Below are 27,944 nucleotides of genomic sequence, written 5' to 3'. Positions count from 1 at the left end.
ATATAACTATAGGCTTTCTAGGAACCTGATGGAGATAATGGCGGATTTCTTGGTTTTGAGGGGTTGTGCTTTCCCTGTGCTGGCTTACGCGGATGATGCCGTGCTGCTGGCCAGGACCCCAAGAGCCCTGCAAATTCTTATATTTGCATATAAATCTTTTATGGGCATCTCGGGGTTGAAGATCAATAGTAAGAAGTCAGCCGTAATGGCCTGCATAGGCAGCAAGAGAACCGCAAAAATGAGGCCTATGTTATGTAACAGAGATATTATCCCTAGGGTGAAGGTTTTGGATTAACTTGGGATGAGGTTCTCTGAGGCTCTGACAGGGAAGACACACGTACAAAAACAACTAGTTAAATATACACAACAAACGCGGGGAATCTCATGCTTTCTTTCGCGTTGTGAGGGTAAGCCACTGGATGCCGTGCTGAATATCTATTTGTCCCAGTCGAAGGCTGTTAAAAAAAGACACACGACATTCAAGTAAAGGAGAAGTTGTTTTTTAGGAGACTACTGGGGCTTCCCAACTCCTCTGCCTGCATCTCTATCCATAGAGAGCTGGGCATGGAGTTTTGAGAGGACCAGTGGGCCATTGCCCCGATCATTTTCTGGGTTAGGATTTGGGGGAATGAACGAGCCACACTGTGCCCCTTTATAACTAGGGGCGTTATGGCCAGGGTTGTTTGGATAAAAATTGTGTGGCTCCATTACATCGATAAAGCTCTGGTGGATGGGAACATAAGATCTACCCCCCCCCCCCCCCAGATGCTTTATTGACTAAGACCCAGTTGAGAAACTATAAACATGTAATGAGGGGAAGTATTCAAGGTAAAGAGATCCTTTCAGGAACATGTGTTATCTGCTGATAGAGAGCATGCAGCAATTAGCAGGGTTAATGAAATACAACCCTACTTATTGTGGGGTACAACAGGGAAGGATTGCTGGCTAATTACCCATTCAAGGTTTGACTGCCTCCTTCTGAGGAGTAACACAGTCAACTGGATTGGTTATATGGATTCCGTGGCCTGCCCAGTGTGTGGCTCTTCTAAGGAAGATGTGGCACACCTGTTATTGTTTTGCCTGGGTTATAGGGGGATACATCAAGCTACTTTGCTGCCAGTCCTAAGTGAGGCAAACATTCGCTTCTACAGACCTGCCATTTTGTTTCTTCTTAGTGCAGATACCCTTCTAACTGCTTGGGCACTGCTTTCGTTTTTGAAGAGAGCTATGTATTTTAGGAAGCGGCACCTAGGCGAATAAGCTCAATCTGACCCCTTTGTCGACTGTTCCTATTCTTGTCATGGAATGAGACTCCTGTCTCCAGCTTTCACATGTTGTTATATTGGTTGTAGGTATTTTGGTATTGCATTGTATATGTGTTGCAGAATTTATTGCAAATGAAATTAACTGTAATGAACTATGAAGACTCGTTTTATTGATGGGTTTTTTAATGATTGCATTGAACTGTGTTTATTGTTCTTTTGTGTTTAATGGATCATGAATCCGAATAAACTCTTTGACTGACTTGAATCAATATTTAGTGTTGGGTATTAAGAAGCACTAAATTGTCACCTACAAGTCAAAACTATTGCACTGAAATACAGCTAGGGGAGAGGACATATGAGGAGGGACACAGAGATTGTAGGTGTTGCTTTGTCATTTACCCAAGGCTTCTGCCTATGATCATTTCCAACACTTCTAACCCCTCTCCGCCCAAAACATATCTTACTGAAATCTTTTTGAGCTATCTTACCAAGCTGTAAAATCAACCTTTGCATTCAGTGTGGGTCTGTATTATTTCAAGACAGTCTTCTTAGAGTTAATGTTTTACATGGAGCTGTAAATGCGCTTTTAGTGTCATAAAAATGTCCTAAGGAGGTCTCCCTTCAACCACTCGAATAATAAGCATTGTGTGTGTCCATCACTGAAGGCCTGTAAAAAACAAGTTGTGATGTGTGTTTAGGCATTAGACAGGCATTTTCTAGACACTATTATATAGCCAGGTACTTGCACCATTTTGCAACTACTATCATTACTGAATCCAGTCAGTACCATTAAGGTAGTGCCTGGAAAATGCCTTTCCCAGAACTACTCAAAAGCCAAATCTGTTGGCATTGCCAATGCTTGTTGTCTTTTGGGGCAGAGAAATCATTTTTCTCAGAAAGCATATCTGTGCTAAAGTGACCAGGACCTCATTAGCACCCAAACAATAAGTCCAGGGTAAAGCTTGCCCAAAGTTTGCATTGGCGGTGCAGGTGTAGTGCGGAAAGAGGAGAATGACAGAAGAGGTGGAAGATGCCAGGTAGGTCTACATTTTTAGAATTCTGATATAAGGGGGAACTGGTAAGGCATGCATTTTACGGGAACACACCTGAGCAGCCGATAGCCTAACAAAACAGGCTTTCACCCAGACCTTAGAAAATTTCATAGCCCACAATTAATTTTTCTCTGACAAACAAAATTGGACATCATATCAAAATTAAAAAAAACACCATTTCTCTCCACTCCCCTAAAAAAATACCTACGTTGGACAAATTTCCACTTCTTAAACACACCGATATCGCGAGATATCAAGCTTTAAATCCACTGACCACAAGAAAAATTGCAAAATGAGGCCTTTAGATAATGAAGGAGACCAAGCAGGAGTGGTAGTGTAGACAACATGAGTCTTTATTAAATTACAGAATACAGGAAAGTGAACAATACAGGAGAGCGAGGACTCGGAATAAGCTGTTTCCGGGTCTATGTTCACATCCAGTCTGGCTCAAAGAAAGAACGACCACCAGCATTGGACCTCCATCCCATTCATGAAAGTCCACCAGCACTCAGCAAGCAAGCAGGTGCTACACACCTCCTTTCCTAAAACACACATGATACAAGCCAGTATTCAACACATATCTCAAACATACCACAAACAGAACTTTCGAGGAATAAAAAAGGCATACAGATGTCGCTAGGATAAATGAACAATCACTACACAATCAGTGTGAAACAATTCTAATACCTTGAAGGCATCTTGGGCCACCAGAAAAAAAGAAACCTCTCAAACATGTATTTATTTAATGAAAACAAGGCATTTATGGCAAAAAATGCTTACAAAACGTAACATTGATTTACAGTGTCCTTAATAATGGGTGAGATGATGTGGATATAAGATCAGAGGATGCAGGGGAGGTAGAAACATGAACCAGGGACAAGGACAGTAGAGCTTGATATAGGAACAGGATTAGGGGAGGAAGGGCTACTTTTAAGGATGAAGAAGTGAGGGATAGTGCCATAGAGAGGTAGGGGGAGAGGAGAACAGGGAGATGTGGTGGTGTGAATGCTATGTAAGTGGTACTTCAGAAAGGAGAAGAGCTAGGAGGCTGGATTTAAATAGAGATAGAATGGGAGTAGCACAAAGGGTGAGACAAAGAGCATTCCAGAGTAAGGGAATGAAGAGAACAGAAACGAGAGAGCGCGCAAAGGGCACGAGAGGTGGCAAGGAGGTAAGTCGATAATGATGGTAGGCAGCCAGGGCAAGAGTAGGGAGTGAGATGAGCCGATAGGTATGGTGAGGCAAGCCATTGTATAGTAAAAGGTTGAAGAAAACACTGTGACGAATTGAGGGAATTTGCCACTTCTCCCCAAGGGGGAGCCCCTTCCTGTGAGGCTAGGGAGGTGAGAAATACCCTCCCTAGGGGATTAAGCAAGGAGGACCAGTAAAGGCTCTCCCTTTGGGGACAAGGTCTCCCATTCCCATGAGGAACTCCCTAGAGACGTCCACACTATGGCTTACATGGCATGTTCCACTACATCAGAGACTTTTAAGTATCATGACTGGGACAAAGAAACACTAAGTAGAGGCCGAAATCTCACTGGGAAAAAACATGTACCTTGTGAGAAACCTGAAGGCACACTCACAACTACTCCCAAGTGATCTTCTGTTCAGGTGACCAGGGAAGTGCCATCGCTTTTGGATTCCGACTCTGGGGATGGACTAGGGGGGAGAATCACTTGGGCGGAGGGGATTGGGGAGAGAGTGTCAGAGGGCGAGACATGGTAACCCCTCCATTTCATGACATTAACTTATCAAACCCTCCCTCAGTCTTTGTAGGATATTGTTGTTCATATCCTAATGTCACCCCTGAAGTTACCCAAAGTACTGCAAAGAAGAAGAACAGTACATACTTCCTACAGGAAACACCACTATAGTACTGGGATGAAGAAGAGGGGTTTTGAAGACAGCAGAGCTCAAAGTCAGGCATGTCCTGTTAATTGGATTGATTGTGGTCAGGCAATTGAGACTGAGACTGTACACCGGCAGCCTGTTAGAGGCTCATAGATGTATAAAAGGTGGAGTTCATAAGCACAGAGAAGAGTGAGAAGCCTGTGCAAGGAGAGAGCAGCAGAAGAGCCAACCTGGCCTGCGGAAAACCAGAAGAGAACGGGATGCCGAGACGCTGAAGGACGGCACAGTGAGAAAAGCTGCCATTGTGTGGCGAGGGAGCCGTGTCTCCAAGGAGCCGGAGAAGGCGGGAGAAGGGTACTGTGGAAAGTACCAGCCTTTTTGGTGTGGCCAAGAACTGCTTGTTCCCCTGAATGGCAGTTGCCATTGTGAGACAGGTGTGGTATCAAGAGAGAGACAGACTCAAAAGGGTTTGTTTGAAAACCATTATTTACTAAGATCCCTGGGTTGCCTACTGGCCTTAACTCTAAAGGGGTAATTCCCTTAACGGATGTTTCTAATGACCGTCGTTTTCTAATAGTCCAAAATAAAACTCTGTCTGTGTCTAAACCTATGTTGCCATCACTCTGTACAAAAATGTGATAGGAAGTCTTTTAAAAAGGAAAAAAAGTGGTTAAACAAAAAGTGGGAAACCAAAGTTGGTTTCAGGTGGTCTTCTCACCAGTTGCTGTTTGTTCGAAAGACCTTCTCCACAGGGCCCTTGTAGTTATTCTGACTACCTTCAGTGTCTTTGAAGCTTGGGGAAGGGAACCACAAGGTACTCAGTTTATTCAATTTTCAAAACACCATGGAAAAAATTTAACAAAGTTCCTTTTGAAAGCTTCTCTGGGTTCCATTCCCCATGCTTCAATCCTTTCAACACTTTAAGGAAAGCTAGCAGGTATCCAACTTAGTTGGGCCTTTTAGGGTTCCCTTCCCCAAGTTCATACTTGCCAACCCTACCGATTTAGGCGGTAGGATACCGCTTTTTAAGCAGTCCTACCGCCTACCGATTTTTTGGCACCAAATACAGATTTTTTTTGTAAAAAAAAAAAAAAAATTTTTTACATTTTTTTTTTGTCCACGCCAGCTCGGGGGAGTCTATCAAGGGCTCCCCCGAGCTGGCGTACCGGGAGAATGCGCGGCATGCTGGCTTTTAATGTCAAAGGCACCCACGGCGGTGGGCTAAAGCGCCCCTCCGCCGCGGGTGCCTTTCGGCAAAAGGCGCCATTAGCCCCCCACCACGCCAGCTCGGGGGAGTCTTTCAAGGACTTCCCCGAGCTGGCGTAGTGGGAGAAGGCGTGGCATGCAGGCTGTTAATGTCAAAGGCACCCACGGCGGTGGGCTAAAAAATTCCCCTTCTCCGCGGGTGCCTTTGGCAAAAGGCGCCATTAGCCCCCCACCACGCCAACTCGGAGGAGTCTTTCAAGGACTTCCCCGAGCTGGCGTAGTGGGATAAGGCGCAGCATGCAGGCTTTTAATGTCAAAGGCACCCACGGCGGTGGGCTAAAAGCACCCTTCCACCGCGGGTGCCTTTGGCCAAAGGCGCCATCAGCCCCCACCATGCCAGCTCGGGGGAATCTTTCAAGGACTTCCCCGAGCTGGCGTAGCGGGAGAAGGTGCAGCATGCAGGCCTTTGATGTAAAAGGCGCCCGCGGCGGTGGGCTAAGGGCGCCCCTCCGCCGCGAGTGCCTTTCACAAAAGACGCCATTAGCCCCCCACCACGTCAACTCTGGCGAGTCTTTCAAGGGCTCCCCCGAGCTGGCGTGATGGCAGAAGGCGTGGCAGGCGCCTCATTGTCATTGAATGCACCCGCGGCGGCGGGCGCATTCAATGACAATGGGCTGCTGACGCGCCCTATTCCTATCATTACCTCCTCGCCTGACTATTTTTGAAACTTTAAGATTCCTACAGATTTTTGGTCACAGAATGTTGGCATGTATGCAAGCTTAGGCCTCTTCCAGCTTTCAAACACAAAACATATTATCTCACAGTTCCTTCTTGAATTCACAAGGTGCCCTTTCCCAGGTTTAGGCCCCTCTAATTCACACCACAAATTCAGCTGGTCAGGATGTACCTTTTTCTTATTGACAATTGTTCCATACACTATCCTTTTATGGGGTAGAATCAGAGGCATTCGAAAACGCCAAGCTCTTTGCTTTTCCTGAGCGCGACCACTCTGACCCTTTGCCCCTCTCTTTGTTTTCTTCCTTTTACTTCGGATGCTTCCGGCACCCCTTTGTTTTCCATCAGTGAACACTTGCACTGTTTATTCCTGCTTGTCTTATTGCACCCCTGGCCCTTGTCCTTTACTCACCTTGTGCTACTTTGCACCCTTTTTTCTGTTTTTATTTTTATTATGCCCCTGGCTCCTTTCCGTGACTCGTTCCCCTCTCTTCTCCTATCATGGGCCACTTGCACCCTTGTTTTTTTCTCAACTTTATCTCTCTGTCTGCTCGATCAGTCTTTTGTTCTCTTCCGCTCCAATCTGCTTTTCCCTTTACTTTCTGCTCTGTTATGTCGCTTTTATACTTTCTGCTTCGCTTTGTGCTTTTAGCCTTTACACTTTGTTTCACTCTTGCTATCAGCTGCGCTTTCAGCCTTTACTCTTTCTTTCAATTCTGTACCACTTTTACTGTCCGTGCCTTTCTCCTGCTTCGCTCTCATCCAAATGTACGCTTCAGAGTTTCTCTCACATTTTCCATGTGACTCACCGGGCAGCCTTGCGTTGAGAGGCGGTTCCTCCAGGAAATGCAGGGTTGAGGTCAGGGTCTCACCGCCTACCCCCTCAGGCACCCTTGGGGTCGGCACAGGCCCCAGGGAACAAACACTCACTTGAACCCAGCCGGCAGAATGCAGGCTGCGCTTCTCCGGCACCCTGGAGGCACGGCTCCCTCGCCACGCGTACATAGATTACAGTGCCACTAGGATTAACAGAGGATATACCCTATGGTGTACAGAGATAGTAACGGGCTAGAGTATGTAAGACAGAGACGCAGAGCATGTCTTATTGCTGGTCAAAGAGCCATGATTTGGTTTTGGTCTTGAAGGTATTGAAAGAGTCTTCAGCTCTGATAGTAGCGGGGAGGGTGTTCCATAGTTTGGAGGCTAGGACAGGGAAGCTGGTGCCCCCCGCTTTTTGAAGCTTAAACCTGGGGATCGATAGACAATGAGTCTGGGCAGTTCTTAATGGTCGGGCGGTAGAGTGGCGAGATAGCCGACTGCACAGGTAGATTGGGGCTTTGTTGGCCAGGCATTTGTGTGTGAGGGCAAGTGTTTTTAAGGATATTCTCTGCTTGACAGATAACCACTTTAGGTTGGTTCTGGATTCTGAAATGTGGTGGTTACGGGGGATGTTCAAAGCTGCTCGAATGGCATTATTCTGGGTAGTTTGGAGATTGTTCAGGTTCTCTTGGCTGGTACCTAAGTAAAGAGCACTGCAATAATCAATTTTTGCCATAAGGGGTTCTAGCTAGTATGACACTGTTGGGGGTGGTAAGAAACGGTCTGTTCAAGAAATGTTCAAGTAATAGCAATATAAGTTCCTCGAAAGTTCTATGACTCACGTTCAACACAGTTCCAATGTAACTTCCTTTAAGCAGGGACAGAGCAGATTTGAAATCTACAGATTCTGTAGATTTGAAAATATCCCAGTTAACATAAAAAGGATCTTCCTTCCCCAAATAGAAACGCAACAAAAGTTCATACATAACACTGTAGTCTTTGGACTCCCTTGCCCAAGACAAAGGTTCTCCAAATTCAACTCTCTGGGTTCCCTTCCTTTCACCTACTTTACCAGCTTCACACCCCGCTAGGGCCGAAGTCTGCCAGCGATCAAGGGCACAGGGGGTTGAGGTTCTGCTTCCTTCTGTCCCGGGAGGAACACCATAAACTGCAGGACCGGGCTGCATCCCACACCCCCTCACCTACTTTACTAGCTGCATCCCCCGCCAGGGCCGAAGCACGCAAGGGACTGAGGGCGCAGGGTTTTGAGCTCCCGAAGGGGTATTAAGCGACCAAAGGGGCTGCTTGTCCATCTGCCGTAACATTCTGCATCTCAAAGGGTGAAGGTCACTGACGGTCTGCTAATCCACAGGAACAAGGTAATGAGTGCAATAAGGGGGTTTACCTTCAACTGCCATTACTGCCTTGGGACGTTGCCCTGGTTATATTCCTTTTTTCCATCCCTCAATTGTACTGGCATGCTGACGGTAGCGTCCATCATAGAGTCTGTCGCTTCCTCCCCCCATCACTCAAAGCCCTTCTGCACCTGTATAACCAAGGGGATATTTTTAATCTTAAAGTGAAGGAGGCAGGACCCACCCAACTTGGTCCCCGACCATGATGCTTCGAAGGTGGGGACCTGCAGTATGATCACAGGTGATGCCGACAACCGAATTAATGAAACTAACCACTTTCTGGGAAACACTACGATTGTGAAGGGGAGCAATATAGGTGAGACCACGAAAGAGGGCAATATTGTTAAGTGTGACAAAGGGCAAGATTATGCAGCAGAAACAACTGGTGTTGGGAAGGGTGGTTTAGCCCACTCTGCAGCTAGCCCAGGGAAAAGCGGTGTGTTCTCACTGGACCTGATGTGCTGTGTGGCGTTGGACTGCGGTGATATGCTAGGGGTCCCTGTACTAAAAAACCCTACATCTACCATTGCAATTGCCCTGTCTCCCGTATGCATGTCAGCATCCCTTTAGGGCTGCCATGAGAACTTGATTAACTCCCTGATGACTTGTATAAATGAACCTGGCAGTGCGGGTCCAATAACACTTCTAAACACAAACTTAGAGGGAACCAAGATTGCTATTGTTTCAAAGGGCATACCCAGTTCTCTGAAAAGAGGATTGCAAGGGAGGAGGACATTGTCACCCAGAACCTGTTTTCTAACACCACCATAAAACGCTGTTTGCTATACAGCTGATGAAAGGGGCTTGATAGCTGGGAAGGGGATCCTCCTGTGTGTAAATCTCCCCAAAGTAGGGTCCCTGCAAGGAATACCATCTATTTCTGTCTTCACTGCTGTTCCTGTTCCAACTTTCAAGGAACCAGCACAGGGCTGTCAATGCTCACTTGTCCTTATTGAACTGGCAGCTATGAAGAATCTCCTAATGCAGATTCTTGCCAGGAGGTATAGGTGGCGGAATCCCAGAGGAGCTTCACCCAATCACCGAGGCCAATTCAAGGTGGCCTGAATCAATAATGAAGCAGTCCAACCACACTCCAAATAAGGCTGAGACTCAACCTGCCACAAATGCCCCCCCCCCCAACCCCGCTTACTTTGAGCTGCCACCCAGAGGGTCGGTAAAAGAGTGGACCTCGAAGCAACCTGGCCATGGCATTTCCCTCATAGCCAACAAACTGCATTATAAACCAGCAAAAATGCCTGAGTGGGCTGGCACGGGAAAGGCTAACTATAGGGGTCAGCATTGTCCACAGGGTGGTAAGTCGTGGAGTGGAAAACAAGGTAGCAGACCACAGTGGCGCAAGAATAGGTCTTCTACAATGTCCCAAAGCTATAGAACAGTTTAGGACATGGTATGGGGTGAGGAATAATGAAGAGGTCTGGTAGGAAGGAGGTATATTTTTAAAGAGAGTCCCTAAATGTCCCAATGATCAGGCGGAAGCCAGAGACTCGCTCAAACGAATGTGCCCACTGGCTCAGAACAGTCTATAGATGCCGTTCAATAATTGGAGAGGACATCATAAGTTGTAAAAGACTGTCCCATAATGGGGGAAGCCCCCATGACGCTATTCGTATTTAACGGAGGGATCCCAATCTGGCTTACTGGATATTGGAATGAGACGCTGCCCAAGTAGCTTAATTGTTATCAGTGGTTCCCCCTCCCATAGGAATGCTATAGGACTTGCGTACCCCATGGGAAGGAGGTCCCTGCACCCATCGCTCTCCAAAGCTAACTTAGCCCCATTGGGGACAAAGACTATGTGAGGCTACCAATGGATGTGCGAGTACTTGACAAATGTTATTTATGTAGTATCTTAACCTCTTAGAGACCGTTAATACAAGAACTGCCCTGGGGTGGTATACACTGGTAATTACTTTTCTTGACATGGGAGAGTCAGCTGCTCTTTATTATCTTATTATCTCTCTCTCTCTCTCTCTATATATATATATATATATATATATATATATATATATATATATATATATATATATATATATATATATATATATATTTTTTACACGGCCTGTGGTTATGGTTAAGTTGCTCAACTCATAGGAAGAGCACTTTTTGGACGGCTTATAACTTCACTCCCCCTGGACGAATCCTCACCAGACTTTGCAAAAAAGGTATATGGCCTGGTCTGAATCTGTCTGGCAATTTTGGTGAGGTTTCGTCAAGGGAGTGGAAAGTTATAGGGGGGTCCGTAGACTGAATGGAAAAAAAACTTTGCTCACGCCTACAGCCCAAACCGCTGGACGGATTTTCACCAAATTTGCAGCAGGAGCGATGGCTTGGTCCCAAAAGAACAAGTTATTTACCAACTGTAATGTTCTTTCGACTGGATGTTCCTCCCACGTATTCCTCATCTTGTGATATTCGTTATTGCCAGCTTTGCAAATTTTTTTTTGGCAGAGGGCGCTGTGCTCATGGACGTGGCTTCGATAGCCCCTCTACGCACTCCGTACCGTGCCGACGTCACTGTTGGTATAAGTAGCTCGAGCCACGCCTGTTGTCTTCAGTTCTGTTTTTTTGAGGAAATATTTGAGGAACACCCAGGCGTGCCCGGTGACTGATAGGTCCTGCGTGAGAGGAAAGTGTAAGAAAACGTTAACTGTACTGTGGGAGAGGCTGGAAGGGTCGATGAGGAATACGGGGGAGGAACATCCAGTCGAAAGAACGTTACCGTTGGTAAGTAATTTGTTCTTCGAATGGATTGTGTTCTCCCACGTATTCCTCATCTTGTGATAGACTCCCATATCAGTGGTCAATTTGGAGGTGGGAGTACTAGTTATTGTTTTCATGGACGGAATGAAGTATCACCTTGGCAAATAAACCCTCATTAGAGGAGGAGGCATCTAAGCAATAATGCTTGATGAAGGTATGCATTGAAGCCCACGTTGCAGCTGAGCAAATATCTGCTGCAGAGACTCCCCTCTTCAAAGCCGCAGAAGTAGCCATTCCCCTAGTGGAGTGGGCCCGTAGTCCATCCGGTGGGTCTTTTCCTGCTAATCTGTAACATTACAATATAGCTAGAATGATCCAGCGGGATATAGTTTGTTTTGTCACCTCCAATCCCAATTTACGACCTGTGTAACCCACACAGAGTTGGTCATCTTGATGTAATTTTGACATTCTTGAAATGTAAAAACTGAGGCCCTTTTGGGGTCCAGTCTATGCAATCTCTCCTCTTCTTTATCCAAATGAGGAGGAGGATAGAATGTTGGTAAAATTATTTTTTGTGACAAACGGAAGTCAGAAACTACTTTCGGTAAGAAAGATGGTTTAACCTTAAGAACTACCTTGTCCTTGTAAAACGTGGTATATGGAGGTTTACATGAGAGAGCCTGTAGTTCACTAACCCTGCGGGCTGATGTTAATGCTACAAGAAGGACAGTTTTTAGTGTTAGAAGCCTCAATGGACAACAGTGCAGAGGCTCAAATGGTATACAAGGTAGAAAATTAAGAACTAGATTTAAATCCCAAGTTGGGACATGAAACGGTACTGGTGGATATACATTGGTAAGTCCTTTCGGGAACTGAATGATTAATGGGATTTTGAAGTAAGAAACCTCTTCTGAGGAGCGCTTGAAAATGGACATTGCAGCAAGATATCCTTTAATTATTCAAATCTGGTGCCCCAGATTGGCAAGATGCAATAGGAAAGAAAGCACCATTTGTATGTTACATTGAAAAGGGTCCACATCCTTATCTTTGCTCCAGTTACTGAATGTGTTCCAACGACACTTGTACAAGGATTTTGTTGCTGGCCTCCTGGCCGAAAGCAAAATTTCCGTTACGTCATCCGGAAGATCCCAATCCTTGTATCTCAACCTCTCAGAAACCATGCTCGAAGGTTGAGTGTCTTGACCTCTGGATGGAGAACATGACCTTCCTATTGCGAGAGAAGATCCTCTCTTTGCGGAAGATGTATTGGAGGGCAGATGGACATGTCTAGAAGGTCCGGGTACCACGTCCTCCTTGCCCAATCTGGGGCAATTAGGATCATGGTTTTCCTGAACTTTCTCATAGTCTTGATTAATTGAGGAATCATTGGGACTGGATGAAACGCATACAGTAGAGGAAACTCGCAGTCCACCACAAACGCGTCTCTTAAAGCTCCTCTTGGTGGAAATTCCCTTGAGCAAAACTGTTCGCACTTCCGGTTTACTGTGGTTGCGAACAGGTCCACTTGAGGGGTTCCCCAAAGAGCGAAGATTTCCAGAAGGACTTCCTGAGCTAACTCCCATTCGTGGGAGACTGTGCTTTGCCTGCTCAGAGCGTCTGCCGCTGTGTTCTGCTCCCCGGCTAGGTGAACTGCCGATAGAGAGATTCCTTCTTGTATTGCCCAGAACCAGAGCTGCATTGCCTCTCTGCACAGTGGTAGTGACCCTACACCTCCTCTCTTGTTGAGGTAGTACATGGCCACTGTGTTGTCCATCATTATCAGGACATTCTTTCCCTCTACAGAGGGTAGAAAGGCCTTCAGCGCTAGTCTGATTGCCCTCAGCTCCAACAGGTTGATGTGTAGTTTGGATTCCGAAGGAGACCAACGACCGCTGATTGTCAGATCGTTGGTATGGGCTCCCCACCCCGTGAGTGAGGCGTCCGTTACTACTGTTATCTCCGGCCATGGTTGCCAAAAAGATTCTCCCTTGAGGATGTTGTCGTTGCAAGCCCACCATAGTAGACCCTGAGCAACTGCGCTCGGGACTTGCAGAAGATCCAACATACTCCCCGAGAACTGGGACCACTGAGTTCTGAGGGTCCATTGAAGGGATCTTATTCTCAACCTGGCCTCTGGCACCAGAAAAATGCAGGACGCCATGAGACCGAGCAACCTCAGAAAATAGAAGGCCGGCAGAAGCTGGGCTTTCTTCTGGAATGTTGTTACCATCTGCAGAATGTGGAGAGCTCTTACCTCGGAAGGCGAGGCTTTGCCCAAGGAAGTGTCCAAAAATGCTCCAATAAATTGGAGTTTTTGGCATGGTATCATGTGGGACTTCTTGAAATTGAGGGAGAAGCCCAGATTGTGAAGGAAGTGACAGGTGATCGACAGAGGTTTTTGAGCTTGTTTGGGAGAACGTGCTCTGATTAACCAGTCGTCCACGTAGGGGTAGAGGTGAATCCCCCCTCTCCTGGGACTCGCTGCCACAACCGCCATCAGTTTGGTGAAAACCCTTGGGCGGAGGTCAGCCCAAATGGCAGGACTCAAAACTGATAGTGAGAACCGCCAACTGCGAACCTCAAGTACATTCTGTGCTTGAGATGGATTGGCACATGAAAGTAAGCATCCTGAAGGTCCAATGATACCAACCAGTCTTGGAGTTGGAGAGCCTGAAGGATCTGAGAAAGGGTTACCTTCTTGAACTTGTCCTTCCTGAGGAACTTGTTAAAGTTTCTTAAGTCCAAGATGGGTCTCAAACCTCCGTCCTTCTTCGGGATGAGAAAATAAGGGGAGTACCAACCCTTGTTCCTCTCTGCCAAAGGTACATGTTCTATTGCACCTTTCGCTAGCAGGGTTAAAATTTCCTGCAAGAGGAGCGGGTCTGGAATTTTGGCCGAGTTGGCTCCCGGTGGATGATCGTGAGGCCTTTTTAGGAAGGCAAGGCAGTAACCTTGAGCTACTCTTTGCAGTGCCCAGGCATCTGAAGTAATACCATCCTTTCAGATGCTGAGAGATTCTGCCTCCCACTGGTGTTTTGTATGATAAGGCCTCAGAGTGATTTGGAGGCGGCTGCAGGAGCGGCTGAGGGTAAAGATGCCGTTACTGAAGATGGCTTTTTAGTCTTTCCTCGTCCACTACGAGTGACATTTCTTTTGCCCCTTTGAAAAGCCTGTCCTCTTCCTCTACCGAAAGAAGAGTAGTACCGAAAAGGATGACCCCTCCAGGAAGATGAGCCCGAGTAGGGTTTCTGAGGTTGTCGCTTGGAGGCACTAAGGGACTTAGCTGCCGCTTTTGAGGTCTGTAGTCTTTCTAGGCTCTCATCAGCCTTACTATCAAACAGCCTCTAGACATCAAAAGGCATGTTGAGAAGCATCTCGTGCAAAACCCGACTTTCTCAACCACGCAAATCTGCATAGCACTGTGCTTGAAGCCATGGATCTGCTGATACTTTCAGCAGTATCCAGTTCAGACTGGAGACATTCCCCCATTGCCTCCTTCCTGTCTTTGACAATATTCAGGAAGCCTTCCCTTTCCTCGCCTTCTGGAATATGTTCAGCCGTCACCGAAATGCATTCCCACAGGGTATGTGTGAACCTGGCCAGGATACAGGTGACATTGGTTGACTTTAAAGCCATGCTACCCGAAGTAAAAACTTTACGGGCCAAAGCATCAACCTTCTTGTCCGCTCTATCCGGAGGGATGGTTGTATATGCAGTTTATCTCGAGGTAGTTGAAGCCTGAATAACCAGACTTTCTGGAGTGGGATCTCTATTCAAATACTAGGGATCAGAAGTAGAAGTTCTATACTTCTTAGGTAAATTGCTGTTTACCGCAGCAATGTTGTCAGGAGATTCCCAGTTCTTTTCCACTGTTCTCTGAAGCGCCCTATGGAAGGGGAGAACTGGATCCTTCTGAGGACCTCGAAAAATTATGTCTGTCATATTGTCCTATTGAAAAGTGGGTGAGGCTCTCCCCCAGCCCATATATTCTACCACTATATTCATTAAACTCCTGTACCCCGAATCTGCATGTTCTGCAGGGTCAGGTCTTGCAAATTCTAGCTCAGGTGAGTGTCGCACCGGTCTCTCATTTTAGATTCTGGGTCTATTAGTTCCTCTGGAACTTGTCTAGTGCCATATTGCACTCCAAAAGGAGAGATTACCTCATCCTCAGAGCTAGTTTCTTCAAAAATCGAAGATATAGACTTAAAGTCTGATTTTGGCAATGGAATAAATCTCCTCACTTCCTCCTGAGATTTCATCGAAGCAATATAGGGATTCTTCGAAGGTATCAAAGGAATCTTCGACGACCCTGATGAAGTCTTCGACATGGGCATGGAAAACGCTTTAGGCTTCGATGACAAAGCTGTCAGCGCCGATGGGGTCGACGAAGTTGCAGATGTTTTCGTCAACTTCTGTTTCTTATGTGGTGTCGGGGAAACACTCGATTCTCGAGGATTCCTCAATGATTTGTCGACTCGAGTTTTACGGGTTTCACCCATACTACTGTGCCTTACCGCAGTAGTTCCCGACTTCCCTGTGTCGTCCAATGGAGCGACCGGGGTCTGGCTCTTTTGGGGTTTCTCTGAGGGGTCAAGGCCGCATTCTCAAGGACCTCCATCATCTTTCTTCTAAAGTACTCCCATTTTCTTGGGGAATCCAATTTAGTAGGGCATCGAACCAATTCGGTCGATGTATTAGATGATGATGAGGGAGATCTATGTCTCCATTTAACTTTTTTAGAAGATGAAGATGACGAGCGCCTCGATCTACTACGAGATAGGGATCTCATAGAGTGTTTTTTGTGATGTTCCGATTCTTTTGAATCGGGCGATTTTATATGTCTTTCCGACAAGGCCTTTGAAGTGGCCTTTGAAGCCTCCCACCCCACCGCTAGTTTACCTTTCCTCTCACAAAGGGCCTACTCTGTCATTAGCTGACAGAAGCCACAGTCACCAGTTCGATGATCTGAACCCAGGCACCAAAGACAGATGCGGTGAGGATCGGTTATCGACATTTTCGAACCGCAGTCGATACTGTTAAGATGTACGTACCTGGGACGTTGCGTACCTGAGCTTCCAGGAGATGCGCATTGAGGTGATGCCAGTCTGTCGGTTGATTGATAGTACGAAGAATGATGATGCCAGAAGTCAGCCCCACTCCCGCCCTAATGACACAGGGCTGAAGGAGAACCAACTCCTGACACCACAATTTAGGCACTTCCCTGGATCTTAATGTGGTTCAGAACAGTGCAAGCACTGACAGGGAATGCCGTTCCAGCATAGTACTGGGCTGGTAGATGTCAGGTCGGGATGTAGTAGCAGGGTGTTGAATGATGCTAGTCAACACACTTGAGCAAATGTCCAAGCCGGAGGCAAGAAGCAGACAGGATTAGGCAGAGGAAGGACAACTGAATGGGAAACCCCGAGGCAAGGGATGCCAGGCACCAGGGGCGGTCAGGGAACAGGGCTCAAGGCAAGGAGGAAGGGACAAGGAGAAGAGGGAGGCAGAACCCCAAGGCAAGAGCAGACTGGACTGGGATCCAACCCCCAAACCAGGCAGGAAGGAAACGAGGAACAGGAGCCCTCCCCAACAGGGCAGGGAAACAAAAGAGGAACAACAGAGCGGGTCAGAAGATCACAGGAGCGAAGTGTGGGTCAGAAACCAAGCCGTGTTGAGACGTGACTAGTTTCTGTCCCGACCGCACTATAAGGAAGTCCCCGTGGGAACGAGGCCAGGAACGCAACGCCTCCTCACGCAGGCCTCCGGCACGAAAGCGAGGCTTGCAACACAAGCTTTACGCCACCGCAAAGCTGCGCATGCGCAGAACCCGTGACATGGCGAAAATGCACCTGTGCGAGGTGGCGCTCCAGGCACCCTGGGACCCCACCGGCGATAGCAGGGATAGAACCTCCAGGGTCGGGCATGACAAGGGGAACCCTTCGGGGGCAGCCTATAGGTAGGTGGTGTCCTAACACTATGCCCCCTTCCAGAAGGACCCGGGGCCCCAGGCTTCCAGGGATGATGAAGATAGAATTCACGAACCAGACAGGGAGCATGCACATTGTTTCGAGGTTCCCAGGTCCGATCACAGGCAGGATAGCCTTTCCAGTCTACCAAAAACTGGAGCACACCCCGTCGGATACGTGAATCACAAATCTCCTGTACTTCAAATTCAGGTGTGCCTTCCACATCAATAGCAGAGGGGCGAGACCCAGAATGACCATAGTGTTCAGGTAGGTAAGGCTTCAATAAAGAAACATGAAAAATAGGATGGACCGGCCAGGAGGATGGTAACTGCAACCGAAAAGCCACAGATAATATCTGTTTCATGATCCGAAAAGGACCAAAGTAGCGTGGAGCAAGTTTAGTGGGCAAGTTACGGACGGGTAAGTTCTTGGAAGAAAGCCATACCTGATCCCCTACCCGCAAAGTGGGTTCACGGCTCTGCCGTCTGTCTGCCTGATCCTTCATGCATTTGCGCCCCCCAGCAAGAACATTCGTAGCCAAGGAATGGATCTCCTGAATACTGGTCACAAGCTGATCAGCTGAAGGTATGGCACTGGGTTGAACAGGGCACAATGGCAAAGCTTGGGATGCAAAACAAAAGTACATTGATACGGACTCATTCCAGTAGCTGAATGTACAGCGTTGTTACAAGCCACCTCGGCTAGATCCAGATGCGTGGACCAATTGGTTTGGGTGGCGTTGGTGTAACAGCGCAGGTACTGCTCTAAAGTCTGGTTTGTACGCTCAGTCTGGCTGTTAGTTTGTGGGTGATATCCAGAACAAAGGGCCCACTGAACATCAAGGTGGTGGCAGAGTTGACCCCAAAAAGATGAAATGTATTGAGATCCACGATCGGTAAGTATATTCTCTGGAAGCCCATGCAAACGGTAGATCTCGTGAAAAAATGCCTGTGCCATCTGAACTGCAGTAGGAATCTTAGAAAAAGGGATGAAATGGGCCATCTTGGTAAAACAGTCAATGACAACCATGATACAGTTGTTGCCTGCAGACAGAGGGAGATCTACGATGAAGTCTGTAGCAATGGTATGCCAAGGATAGGGTGGCATTTCTATGGGTTGCAATAACCCCAAAGGTCTTCTTCGTGGTATCTTCACCTGGGCACAAACTAGACAGCTCTCCACATAATGCCTGGTCTGGCCAGCCCACCCCGGCCACCAGAATTTCCTCGCTATCAGCTCTTGGGTAGATTGAACGCCTCGATGTCCTCCGATCTTGGAATCATGAAATCCCTGTAAGATGGCAGACCGTAGCACGATAGTGGGAATGTACAATCTGTTACTGTAATAGAGCATACCATCCTTTTCACTGATAAGAGGCAGTTTCAACAAGGTTAATCGTTCAGGGCTGGCCAAAGTGTCTCGAGCAACAGAACACAGAAAAGATGAGATATGTAACAAAAAATGCTTCGAGGCTAGAAGGGACTGGTCCAGATGGTCTCGTTCGACGTTGTCTTCAAGAGTGCGGGAACGTGCATCCGCTTTCAAGTTCTGGGTACTGGGAATGTAAGTAATGGTGACGTCGTAGTGGGAAAAGAAGGCCCACCTAGCCTGGCGGGAAGTTCGACACTGTAAAGAACGAAGATACAGCAGGTTACGGTGATCAGTACAGACTTCTACTGGATATCTTCCACCCAGCAAATGGTGTCGCCATTCTTCAAATGCTATTTTTATGGCCAGGAACTCCTTCTCAACAACTGCATAATTGCGCTCACTGGCATTCACTTTGCGGGAGTAGTACGCCACAGGGAATTCCATCCCTGAATCTTGGTCCCTTTGTAATAGAACTGATCCCACAGCGAAGTTGGACGCATCAGCCTCCACAATGAATGGTTTCTGTTCATCTGGGTGATGCAAAATAGGTGAAGTGCTAAAAGCTTCCTTAAGACTCCTGAATGCTGCCGTAGCCTCTGACTCCCATACGAATGGTATCTTGCTGTTTGTTAAGTGTGTCAGAGGGGCGTCAACTGGGAAAAGCGAGGAATGAATCGTCGATAAAAATTGACAAATTCCAGGAAGCATTGCAGGGATTTCACATTGTGAGGCAACCTCCATTCGAGAACAGCTTGTACTTTAGCAGGATCCATCTGAATGCCGTAAGAACTGATTACGTAACCGAGAAACTCAATATTGTCTTGGTGAAAAAGACATTTCTCGGCCTTGGCAAAAAGATGGTTGGAGGACAGTCGACTGAGCACTTCGTTCACATGGGAGACATGATCCTTCCGGCAAGAAGAAAACACCAAAATGTCGTCTAGGGAAACCCAGGCAGTAATTCTGATCAAATCCGAAAATATCTCATCCATGAAACGCTGGAAGACGGCTTGGGCATTACACAGGCCAAATGACATCACCCGATATTCGTAATGCCCAGATGGAGTTTTAAAAGCCGTCTTCCATTCGTCCCCAGGTTTAATCCATACCAAATGGTAGGCCACACGAAGATCCAGCTTGGAGAAGATACGAGCCATGTGCAGAGATTCTAAGATGTCTCGGATCAAAGGTAGTGGGTATCTGTCCTTCCGTGTGATGTCGTTCAGCTGTCTATAGTCCACACAGGGACACAAAGAGCCCTCCTTCTTCTTAACAAAAAACAGTGGAAATCCTGCCGGGGACTTGGAGGGAGTGATGTATCCCTTACTCAGGCAATCCTCCAGGTATTCTTGAAGTGCCACTCTTTCATTGGGAGACAAGGAATAAACTTTTCCGTGCAGAATTACCACATTAGGTAGCAATTCGATGGAACAATCAGAGGACCTATGGGGAGGTAATAGTATGTTCCCGGGTTCCGAGAACACATCCTGAAACGCAGCATACTCCGACGGAACTGATTCCAAAAAGCAAACCCTAGGTGCTATGTCTCCTTCAATGTTCATTGTAGTTGTTAGGGGCCTTTGAACAGGCCTGACTATATGGCAGTTTTGATCACAATGAGTGGAATTGAAAGTCAGGGATCGGGTCCCCCAATTAATCTTGGGATTATGCTGCAATAACCAAGGTAACCCAAGAACAATGGGATACACAGGTGAACTGATCATATCCAATGATACTATTTCCTGATGTCCATTGATTTGGAGCTGCAAAGCCCCAGAATGTTGTCGAATTGGTCCAGAAGCCAACAGAGTTCCATTGATGACTTCCACCAAAGTGGCACACTCCTTGGTAAGAAGAGGTATGCTGTTCCTGACAGCAAAATCTAGATCCAAATAATTACCAGGAGCTCCACAATCCAAGAGACCGAATGTTTCCACTGACTTATTCTGCCAGGATACTTCAAGCTTTAATATCATCAGGACCACGGGCTGCATGGGTTGCAGGACTGCTTCAGAAACAGGAAGGACAGTTGTAGGTGAAAGGCCCTTTGTCACCTTCCCTATACACGACAGGCCCTTCAGTTTTATGACTTCCTCAAGGGTCGCAGGGGAAAGGTTCCTAAATAGTGACCTAAAGCTCCACAATATAGACACAACCGTAGATCCATCCGGTGTTTCTTCTCAACTTCCGTCATGAGTCCTCTTACTGCACCTAACTGCATAGGTTCTGAACCGGTCTCCGAAGTGCCAGGTACTCCCACTGGCATTGGCAGAGGTCTTGGGAAGGTTCTTTTGTACCGTCGCCTCTCACCCTTATGTTCCGTCAATCGATGGTCAATCCTTAACACGTGGTCCTGGAGGGCTTGTAAGGTATCTGGTTCTGCTATATGGAGTAACTCGTCTTAATATTCTTCCCTCAGTCCTCGCCGAAACAGAGTTTTCTGGGTTATTTCCGGCCGTAGGGAATCAGTGGCTAACTGACGGAAACGACTGATATAGGTAATGATGTTGCTTGATCCTTGTCTTAAATCCACCAACTGGTTCTGTGCCGAGGAAGCCAGTTTGGGAGACTGGAAAAACCTCCAAGAAGGCCTTCTCAAATTCACTAAAATCACTACGAATAGGACTGTTAGCTGCGACCAAAGGTGCTACCCATGCCAGGGCATTTCCAGTCAAGTTTCCCAGAATGAAACCAATCTTAGCCTTGTCTTGACTGAATTGTGAGGACCGGTACATGAAATGGATCTTGCAATGGTTGCAGAATTCGGCCACACATCTGCGATCACCATCGAACTTCAGTGGTACTGTATGGGCCATGGCAACCTCTGCCTGGGGGGTAGTACTGGCCCCATGAACACCCATCTGCCGTAAGGTCTCGTTTTCTTGGCGGAGAGCAGTCATCTCCAGTCGCATGGCCTTAACCTCTTCTTGAAGTTCCTGGGTGTCGTCCATCTTGGAATCGGAACTAGTGGTAAGGCGTCTCAATCTGTTAAGATGTACGTCCCTGGGACGCTGCGTACCTGAGCTTCCAGGAGATGCGCATTGAGGTGATGCCAGTCTGTCGGTTGATTGATGTTACGAAGAATGATGACGCCAGAAGTCAGCCCCACTCCCGCCCTAATGACACAGGGCTGAAGGGGAACCAACTCCTGACGCCACAATTTAGGCACTTCCATGGATCTTAATGTGGTGCCAGAACAGTGCAAGCACTGACAGGGAAGGCCATTCCAGCGTAGTACTGGGCTGGTAGATGTCAGGTCCGGATGCTGGTCAACACACTTGAGCAAATGTCCAAGCCGGAGGCGAGAAGCAGGCAGGATTAGGCAGAGGAAGGACAACTGAATTGGAAACCTCGAGGCAAGGGATACCAACCAGGCACCAGGGGCGGTGAGGGAACAGGGCTCAAGGCAAGGAGGAAGGGACAAGGAGAAGAGGGAGGCAGAACCCCAAGCAAGAGCCGACAGGACTGGGATCCAACCCCCAAACCAGGCAGGAAGTAAGCAAGGAACAGGAGCCCTCCCTAACAGGGCAGGGAAACAAAACAGGAACAGAGTGGGTCAGAAGATCACAGGAGCGAAGCGGTGGGACAGAAACCAAGCCACGTTGAGACGCGACTAGTTCCTGACCTGACCGCACTATAGGGAAGTCCCCATGAGAACGAGGCCAGGAACGCAGCGCCTCCTTGCGCGGGGCTCCGGCACGAAAGTGAGGCTTGCAACGCAAGCTTTATGCCGCCGCCAAGCTGCGCATGCGCGGAGCCCGGGACATGGCGAAAATGCACCTGATCGAGGCGGCGCTCCAGGCACCTGCGGATCCCACCAGCAATAGCGGGGATAGAACCTCCAGGGTCGAGCATGACCAGGGGAATCCCTCGGGGGCAGCCTATAGGTAGGTTGTGTCCTAACAGATACACTTCTTGAACCCAGTCTTGGGTGTAGAAGCAGTAGATGATGATGACATTTTCTGACAGAAAATTTCTAAGCGCACCGTTCTCGAGAGCGAAGCAATCGGAAAAACGGAACTGAAGTCAACGGGCGCGGCTCAAGCTACTTATACCAACAGTGACGTCGGCACGGTATGGAGTTATTCGAGGGACAATCGACGACACGACCTGGTGCACAGCGGCCTCTGCCAAAAAAATGTGTGCAAAGTAGCGAAGCTGGCGATAACAAATATCACAAGATGAGGAATACGTGGGAGGACAGAATCCATTCGAAGTGTGCTTTTTGTAAATTTGGTGGAAATCTGTCCAGAAGTTTAATAAAAAAAATAACGAAAAAGTAGGTCCCAAAAAATTAGTGATAATCTGGGTGTGGCCTGCGGACCTGTGTACCTGTTCGGTCCATGGACAGCAACCGATTGGCCTAGAAAACGATGCAATGTCCGCGGACATTGGACACGCCCACTGATTGGATGGTGAAAAGCGTGAAGTGCGTCAGATTTTCAGAAACGCCCTCCATGTTGGATCTGCGGACATTGCAGTAAAAACATATTTTAAAAAAACACAACATTGTACTTGTCAAACTTATCAAACAATCTCTGGGGAAGTGAGGGGTGATGAGGATGGGATGGAATATGGCCATAAGAAGCCAAAAACTGGGTATTGTCCACAGTAAAATTCCGCAAATCGTCTGGATGTTCGCGAACAGTCCTGGCAAGTTCGCTGACACTTATAGGGTTGGTGAGAAGCAATTCTTGGATGGCTTAGAACTTTGGCACCAATCAATGAAAACTTTGCTCACGCCTACAACCCAAAACGCGGGACAGATTTTCATCAAATTTGCGCATGAGCGGCGGCTTGGTCCCGAAAGCGTGCTTTTGTAAATTCAGTGGAAATCCGTACAGTAGTATTTTTTTAAACAACCAAAAAGTAGGTCCCAAGAAATTAGTGGTATGTGGGTTCGGTCCGCGGACCCATTTGCCTGTTCAGTTCGAGGACAGCATCCGATTGGCGTAGAAGACGACATGATGTCCGCGGACATCGGACACACCCACTGATTAAATGGGGAAAAGCGTGAAGTAGGGATGCAACGGTATAACGGTATACCGTGATCCACTTCATTGAACAATAATAACCGTCACATAGTTTATACCGGTATACCATTTATACCGTTAAGTTTGCTTTTCAATCTGATTTGTAAAGGCTGCAGTAAGCAAGTGCTGCGCAATCTTGGTCTTGCACTGTTGGATGTACCATCTGCAAAGTAGTTTCAGATGGAGCAGTTTTTAATGCCATTCCATAAACCACACGTGCCTGACACAAAATTAATATGTTAGCAATAGGAAGAATAAATACAGTGCCAAGAAGGAAAACGTTTTATTTTTTGTTGGCGGCTTTGGGGTTTATATATTTATACTGGATAATGTTTGCTAAACGTATGACAATGGGGGGATTTCCCTGACTCTATCATTGAATTTACATATAAGTCACACTGCGAAATTCACTAATCTCTGTGGGCATTCTCTGCTGCCATACCAAAGGGTAACATGTCCGTGATTACTGAACACCTTTTGGCCCACAAGTAAACTAAAGGCTGTAACGTAAAGAGAGAGTGCGTGCGTGTGTGTGTGTGTGTTTGTGTGAGTATGTGTGTGTATGCGCACAAGCGTATACTACCATCAGCCTCCATTGATCTGTGGCATGCAGGTTATCAAGGTGGCAACATGTTCATCTTCACCAGTAGCCAGTGGGGGAGCTAAAAGCCTAAATGACCACTTAAGAAAAGCTATTCAGTTTACTTTGCCAGTCGCAGCAGGGCTCCCCACCCCCCCCTCCTCCTACTCTACACACGTGTTTGTGTTTGGTGGAAGCAAGGGGTGGCATTTCAGTGGACAGTATGTTGAAAAGCCCAATTCTGGCCCTGGGTGCCTGATTTTGTTTGTGGGTTGATAAATCTGAATTTATGACCTTTTAGAAAATATTTGTTAAGATTAGTTAACTCCACCTGCTATACCGCGATAACCATGATATACCGTCATTTGACAAGAAGGTTATCGTACCATCATAAAACGAATACCGTGACACCCCTAGCGTGAAGTGTGTCAGATTTTTTTCGGAAATGCCCACCATGTTGGATTCGCAGACATCCGCCGGTGTCCGCAGACATCGCCGTAAAAACATATAAAAACACAACATTGCACTTGTCAAACTTATCAAATAATCTCTGGGGAAGTGAGGGGTGATGAGGATGGGATGGGGTATGGCCATAAGAAGCCAAAAAATGGGTGTTTTCCACCATAAAAGTCCGCAAACGGTCCGGATGTTCGCGAACAGTCCTGTGAAGTTCGCGGACACTTATAGGGTTGGTGAGAAGCAATTCTTGGATGGCTTATAACTATGGCACCAGTCAATGAAACTGGATGACATCTTGGCAGTCTATTTCAGACCAGATTCAGAAGGGTTTTGCAAAGTTTGGTGGGATTCTGTGAAGAGGGGGAAAAATTAAAGGGGGGGTCCCAAAATGTTGTAAAGGCTTTTAAATGTGGTGCGATTTGAATCTGCACAACGGTTTGCAAAACGATTTTAAATCTAAATATAAATATTTTTGTAAAGTTTGGTGGGATTTTCTCAAGAGGGGGCTAAATTAGAGGGGGGTCTCTTAGATGGCTTATAACTTTGTTGCCGTTTGACGAATGTGGACAAAAGTTTTCATAAAGATTATAGACCCAACCTTGAATGTGTGTGTAAAGTCTGAATGGATATTGTCAAGTGGGGGCTAAGTTATTTGACTATTGTATGTACACACATTTTGACACTTTTGAAAAAAATTAAACATGGGCCGATTTCAAGCAAACTCGTGTAAGAAGCATTGGCAAGGACCTGAAAGCATGGTTTTATTTTTTGACAAGTATCATAATGTAGGTAATAAAAAATAGTGATATACCTTTGGTGACTGAGGTATAGCCTGTGGCCATGGGCAGTGGCCAGATTGTCTGGGTCATGGTATAAGATCATGACCCGGACAATCTGGCTACTGGCCATGACCGTGAGGGACGAAAATGGGGTTAAAGTGGCCATGTCCACCTGGGACCGGCTATGTGGTAGAGTTATTCGAAAGTGGGATAGGTTTGAAAGGGAAAATAATTTGTTTGTGGTAATATAGTCATAGGGTTCTGTCTTCGCCCTCAGTATTTGGCAAATCACCTACATTTTAGATGACTTATGTTTCAATGAACTTCTCAAACATTTCCAGAGATTTGTACCAAAATGTTTTCGGTGACCAAGGAGTAAAAAATGCCCTGTTGCCTTAATGTGGCCTCTCAGTGCTATGAAAGGCAGTGGAGCACGTTAAACCCTTTTCCTATCCCAGCACTCTCGTACTGGAAGTAGAAAACCAATATCATTTATTTTTGGGATGGGAGGGGAGGGGAGGCCATGGGGAGCAGTGGAAGGGATAAGGACATTGTTGGTGGGTGTGTCATACCCTCAAAAGTGACCTACAAATATTTGTTGGTCACAAAACATTTGACACAGTGACCCGCAAACCTTTTCAGAACACGTATGGGGATGGTTCCCCCATCCTTACCTTTTGCTCATATTGGAATAGAATATAATGAAGCGATTTTAAAAGTGTGATCCTCAACCTTCAACATCAAGATCAGCAACGTCATCATTGGTTCTCATCACAAACATTTTTCTAACCTCAACATGGAAAATAATCCGAATAGCCTAACATCCTTCCAAAACACATGGAATGGTATTTCAGTGGCAAATAGAACATTTTTTGTATACTGCTGTTCAAAACATGCCCCCATGCAAGCATGATAACAACAATCATGGTTTAGCATTTAAAATGTTTTCATATAGATGTCCAACTAACCTTTTTATGCTTCCAAATGTTTGTGAATGTCCTAAAAACTTTCCAAAGTCAATGTGAAACATGTGTCCTGTTCTTGTAAGCATGATATTGTCATTGTGTCTATCACAGACTCCGAGGATAAACGTAACCACACACCATCCAGCGCAGGAATAAAAGAAATTCTCTGAAGCCTAGATGCGAAAAAAGTAAAAGGGGTAGATAGATAATGACAGTATTGTTATCTATTTTATGCTCAACCCCAAAGAAGTGTAAACAACAGTTATAATTAATAAAAGGTCAAAGCTAAAACATACTTACTGCCAGACCAATGGATATTAATCATTGGTTGATGGTTTAGGAACTTTGTCATCCAACTGTTCAACCTCCTAATAACAACTATATATATTTGTAATATATTTACAAACAAAAACGTATCAATTATTCAATAAAAAAGGCCCTTAGAGCAAACTGTTTTGTTCTTGTTTATAGTTATGGGACCAAAGTATCACTGGCTAAAAATGATGGGTAACCTTTTCCAATCTAAATAAACCTTTAACTATCATTTTCGTTGTCAGTGATAATTTGGTTCCAGTATGAATACACACATTTAACATGAATATTGTTACACAACCATGTCTATTTGTTATACTTATTTGGGGTTAGGTCAGACTCCCATTTCCTTTTAGAAATTCCCATTATTTTGGCACATTTTGTGTTTAGTATTTTTGGGAATTTGTTGTATCTGGTGAGTGTTCCCCAGGGGGTCAGAGAGGATGAGCTGTACTAAGAATCAACCTCCATGTCAGGGGATAAAGGAGCAGGCCAGAAAGGGAGATGCAGATAGGGGATTGGGAGATTCATGGAGGGTAATGGAAACTTGGGGGGGGCAAATGGAACATGAGGAGGCACAAAGAGGGCAAATGGAGATGAGGAGGGAAGGAGTGAAAAAAGCTGGTCCATGGACAGAGTCACGTCAGTCAGACGTGACTTGGTAGTTGAAGTACAGAGGGAGGATGTGGTTACCAATAAGGAGGAGACACAGTTTTGAGGAGTCTGAGGGCGTCCTCACTTCTTCTCCCGTAGGTCCTCTTCTCAGGTGGCCAGGTAAATGCCATCGCTTTTGGATCCCGACCCTGGGGGTAGATATGCGAGGGAGGATCACTTGGGTGGAGGGCACTTGGGGAGTGCAGACAGGACATCTTTTAGTGAGACATATCATCCCCCTTTCCCCTGTAAAAGTGTACCCTCTATTTGCCATGCCTTTATGGGCTACTGTCAGTCTTTTTCTCTTTCTACCACCCAAAATGTCCCATACACAGTTCAACTAAATATGCCCTAAACAGTCAAAGAGGCGGTGGAGAAAAACTAACCTGGATTACATATGCAGATCCCTAGTTCCTTTAGACTACGCACCCATCAGACTACAGAGAATGTTAAATGCCCTGGGGATTTATGAAAAAAACCAAACAATTTATCTACAAATCCAGCCAAATCACAAATAGATTCAAAAGACCCCATAAACATCCCCTGCATCTGGAAACTGAACAATCAAACAGTACCGATTGCCACTGAAATCACATACCTGGGTTTCAAACTGAGGGCTTTTTCCAGGTTGTCTCCATTTGAGCTTGCCTTAGACACCAAGGCAGACTAGCTAACTTGCCAAATGAAGAAATTGCTGTGTTCCTTTTGTCATTTCTTCTTCTGCCCCATATAAAGTTTTATAAATCAAAGGCAAT

General features: G+C 46.4%; 1 protein-coding gene across 1 annotated transcript in view; it reads right to left on the bottom strand.

Annotated features, from left to right (window-relative positions):
* Positions 1-27,944, bottom strand: part of PIK3C2G (phosphatidylinositol-4-phosphate 3-kinase catalytic subunit type 2 gamma) — a 3,221,975-nt gene that overhangs the window by 615,596 nt on the left and 2,578,435 nt on the right. The window contains exon 24 of the mRNA XM_069628394.1: positions 26,227-26,396. Coding sequence (XP_069484495.1) covers positions 26,227-26,396 — 170 coding nt within the window. The remainder of the gene's footprint in view (positions 1-26,226; positions 26,397-27,944) is intronic.

The sequence above is a fragment of the Ambystoma mexicanum genome, chromosome 12 (genome assembly GCF_040938575.1).
Source record: "Ambystoma mexicanum isolate Mex_15411 chromosome 12, UKY_AmexF1_1, whole genome shotgun sequence".
NCBI classification, from domain to species: Eukaryota; Metazoa; Chordata; class Amphibia; order Caudata; family Ambystomatidae; genus Ambystoma; species Ambystoma mexicanum.
Note: the sequence above shows the minus strand (reverse complement) of the source record. Positions and strands in the feature narration are given on the sequence as shown.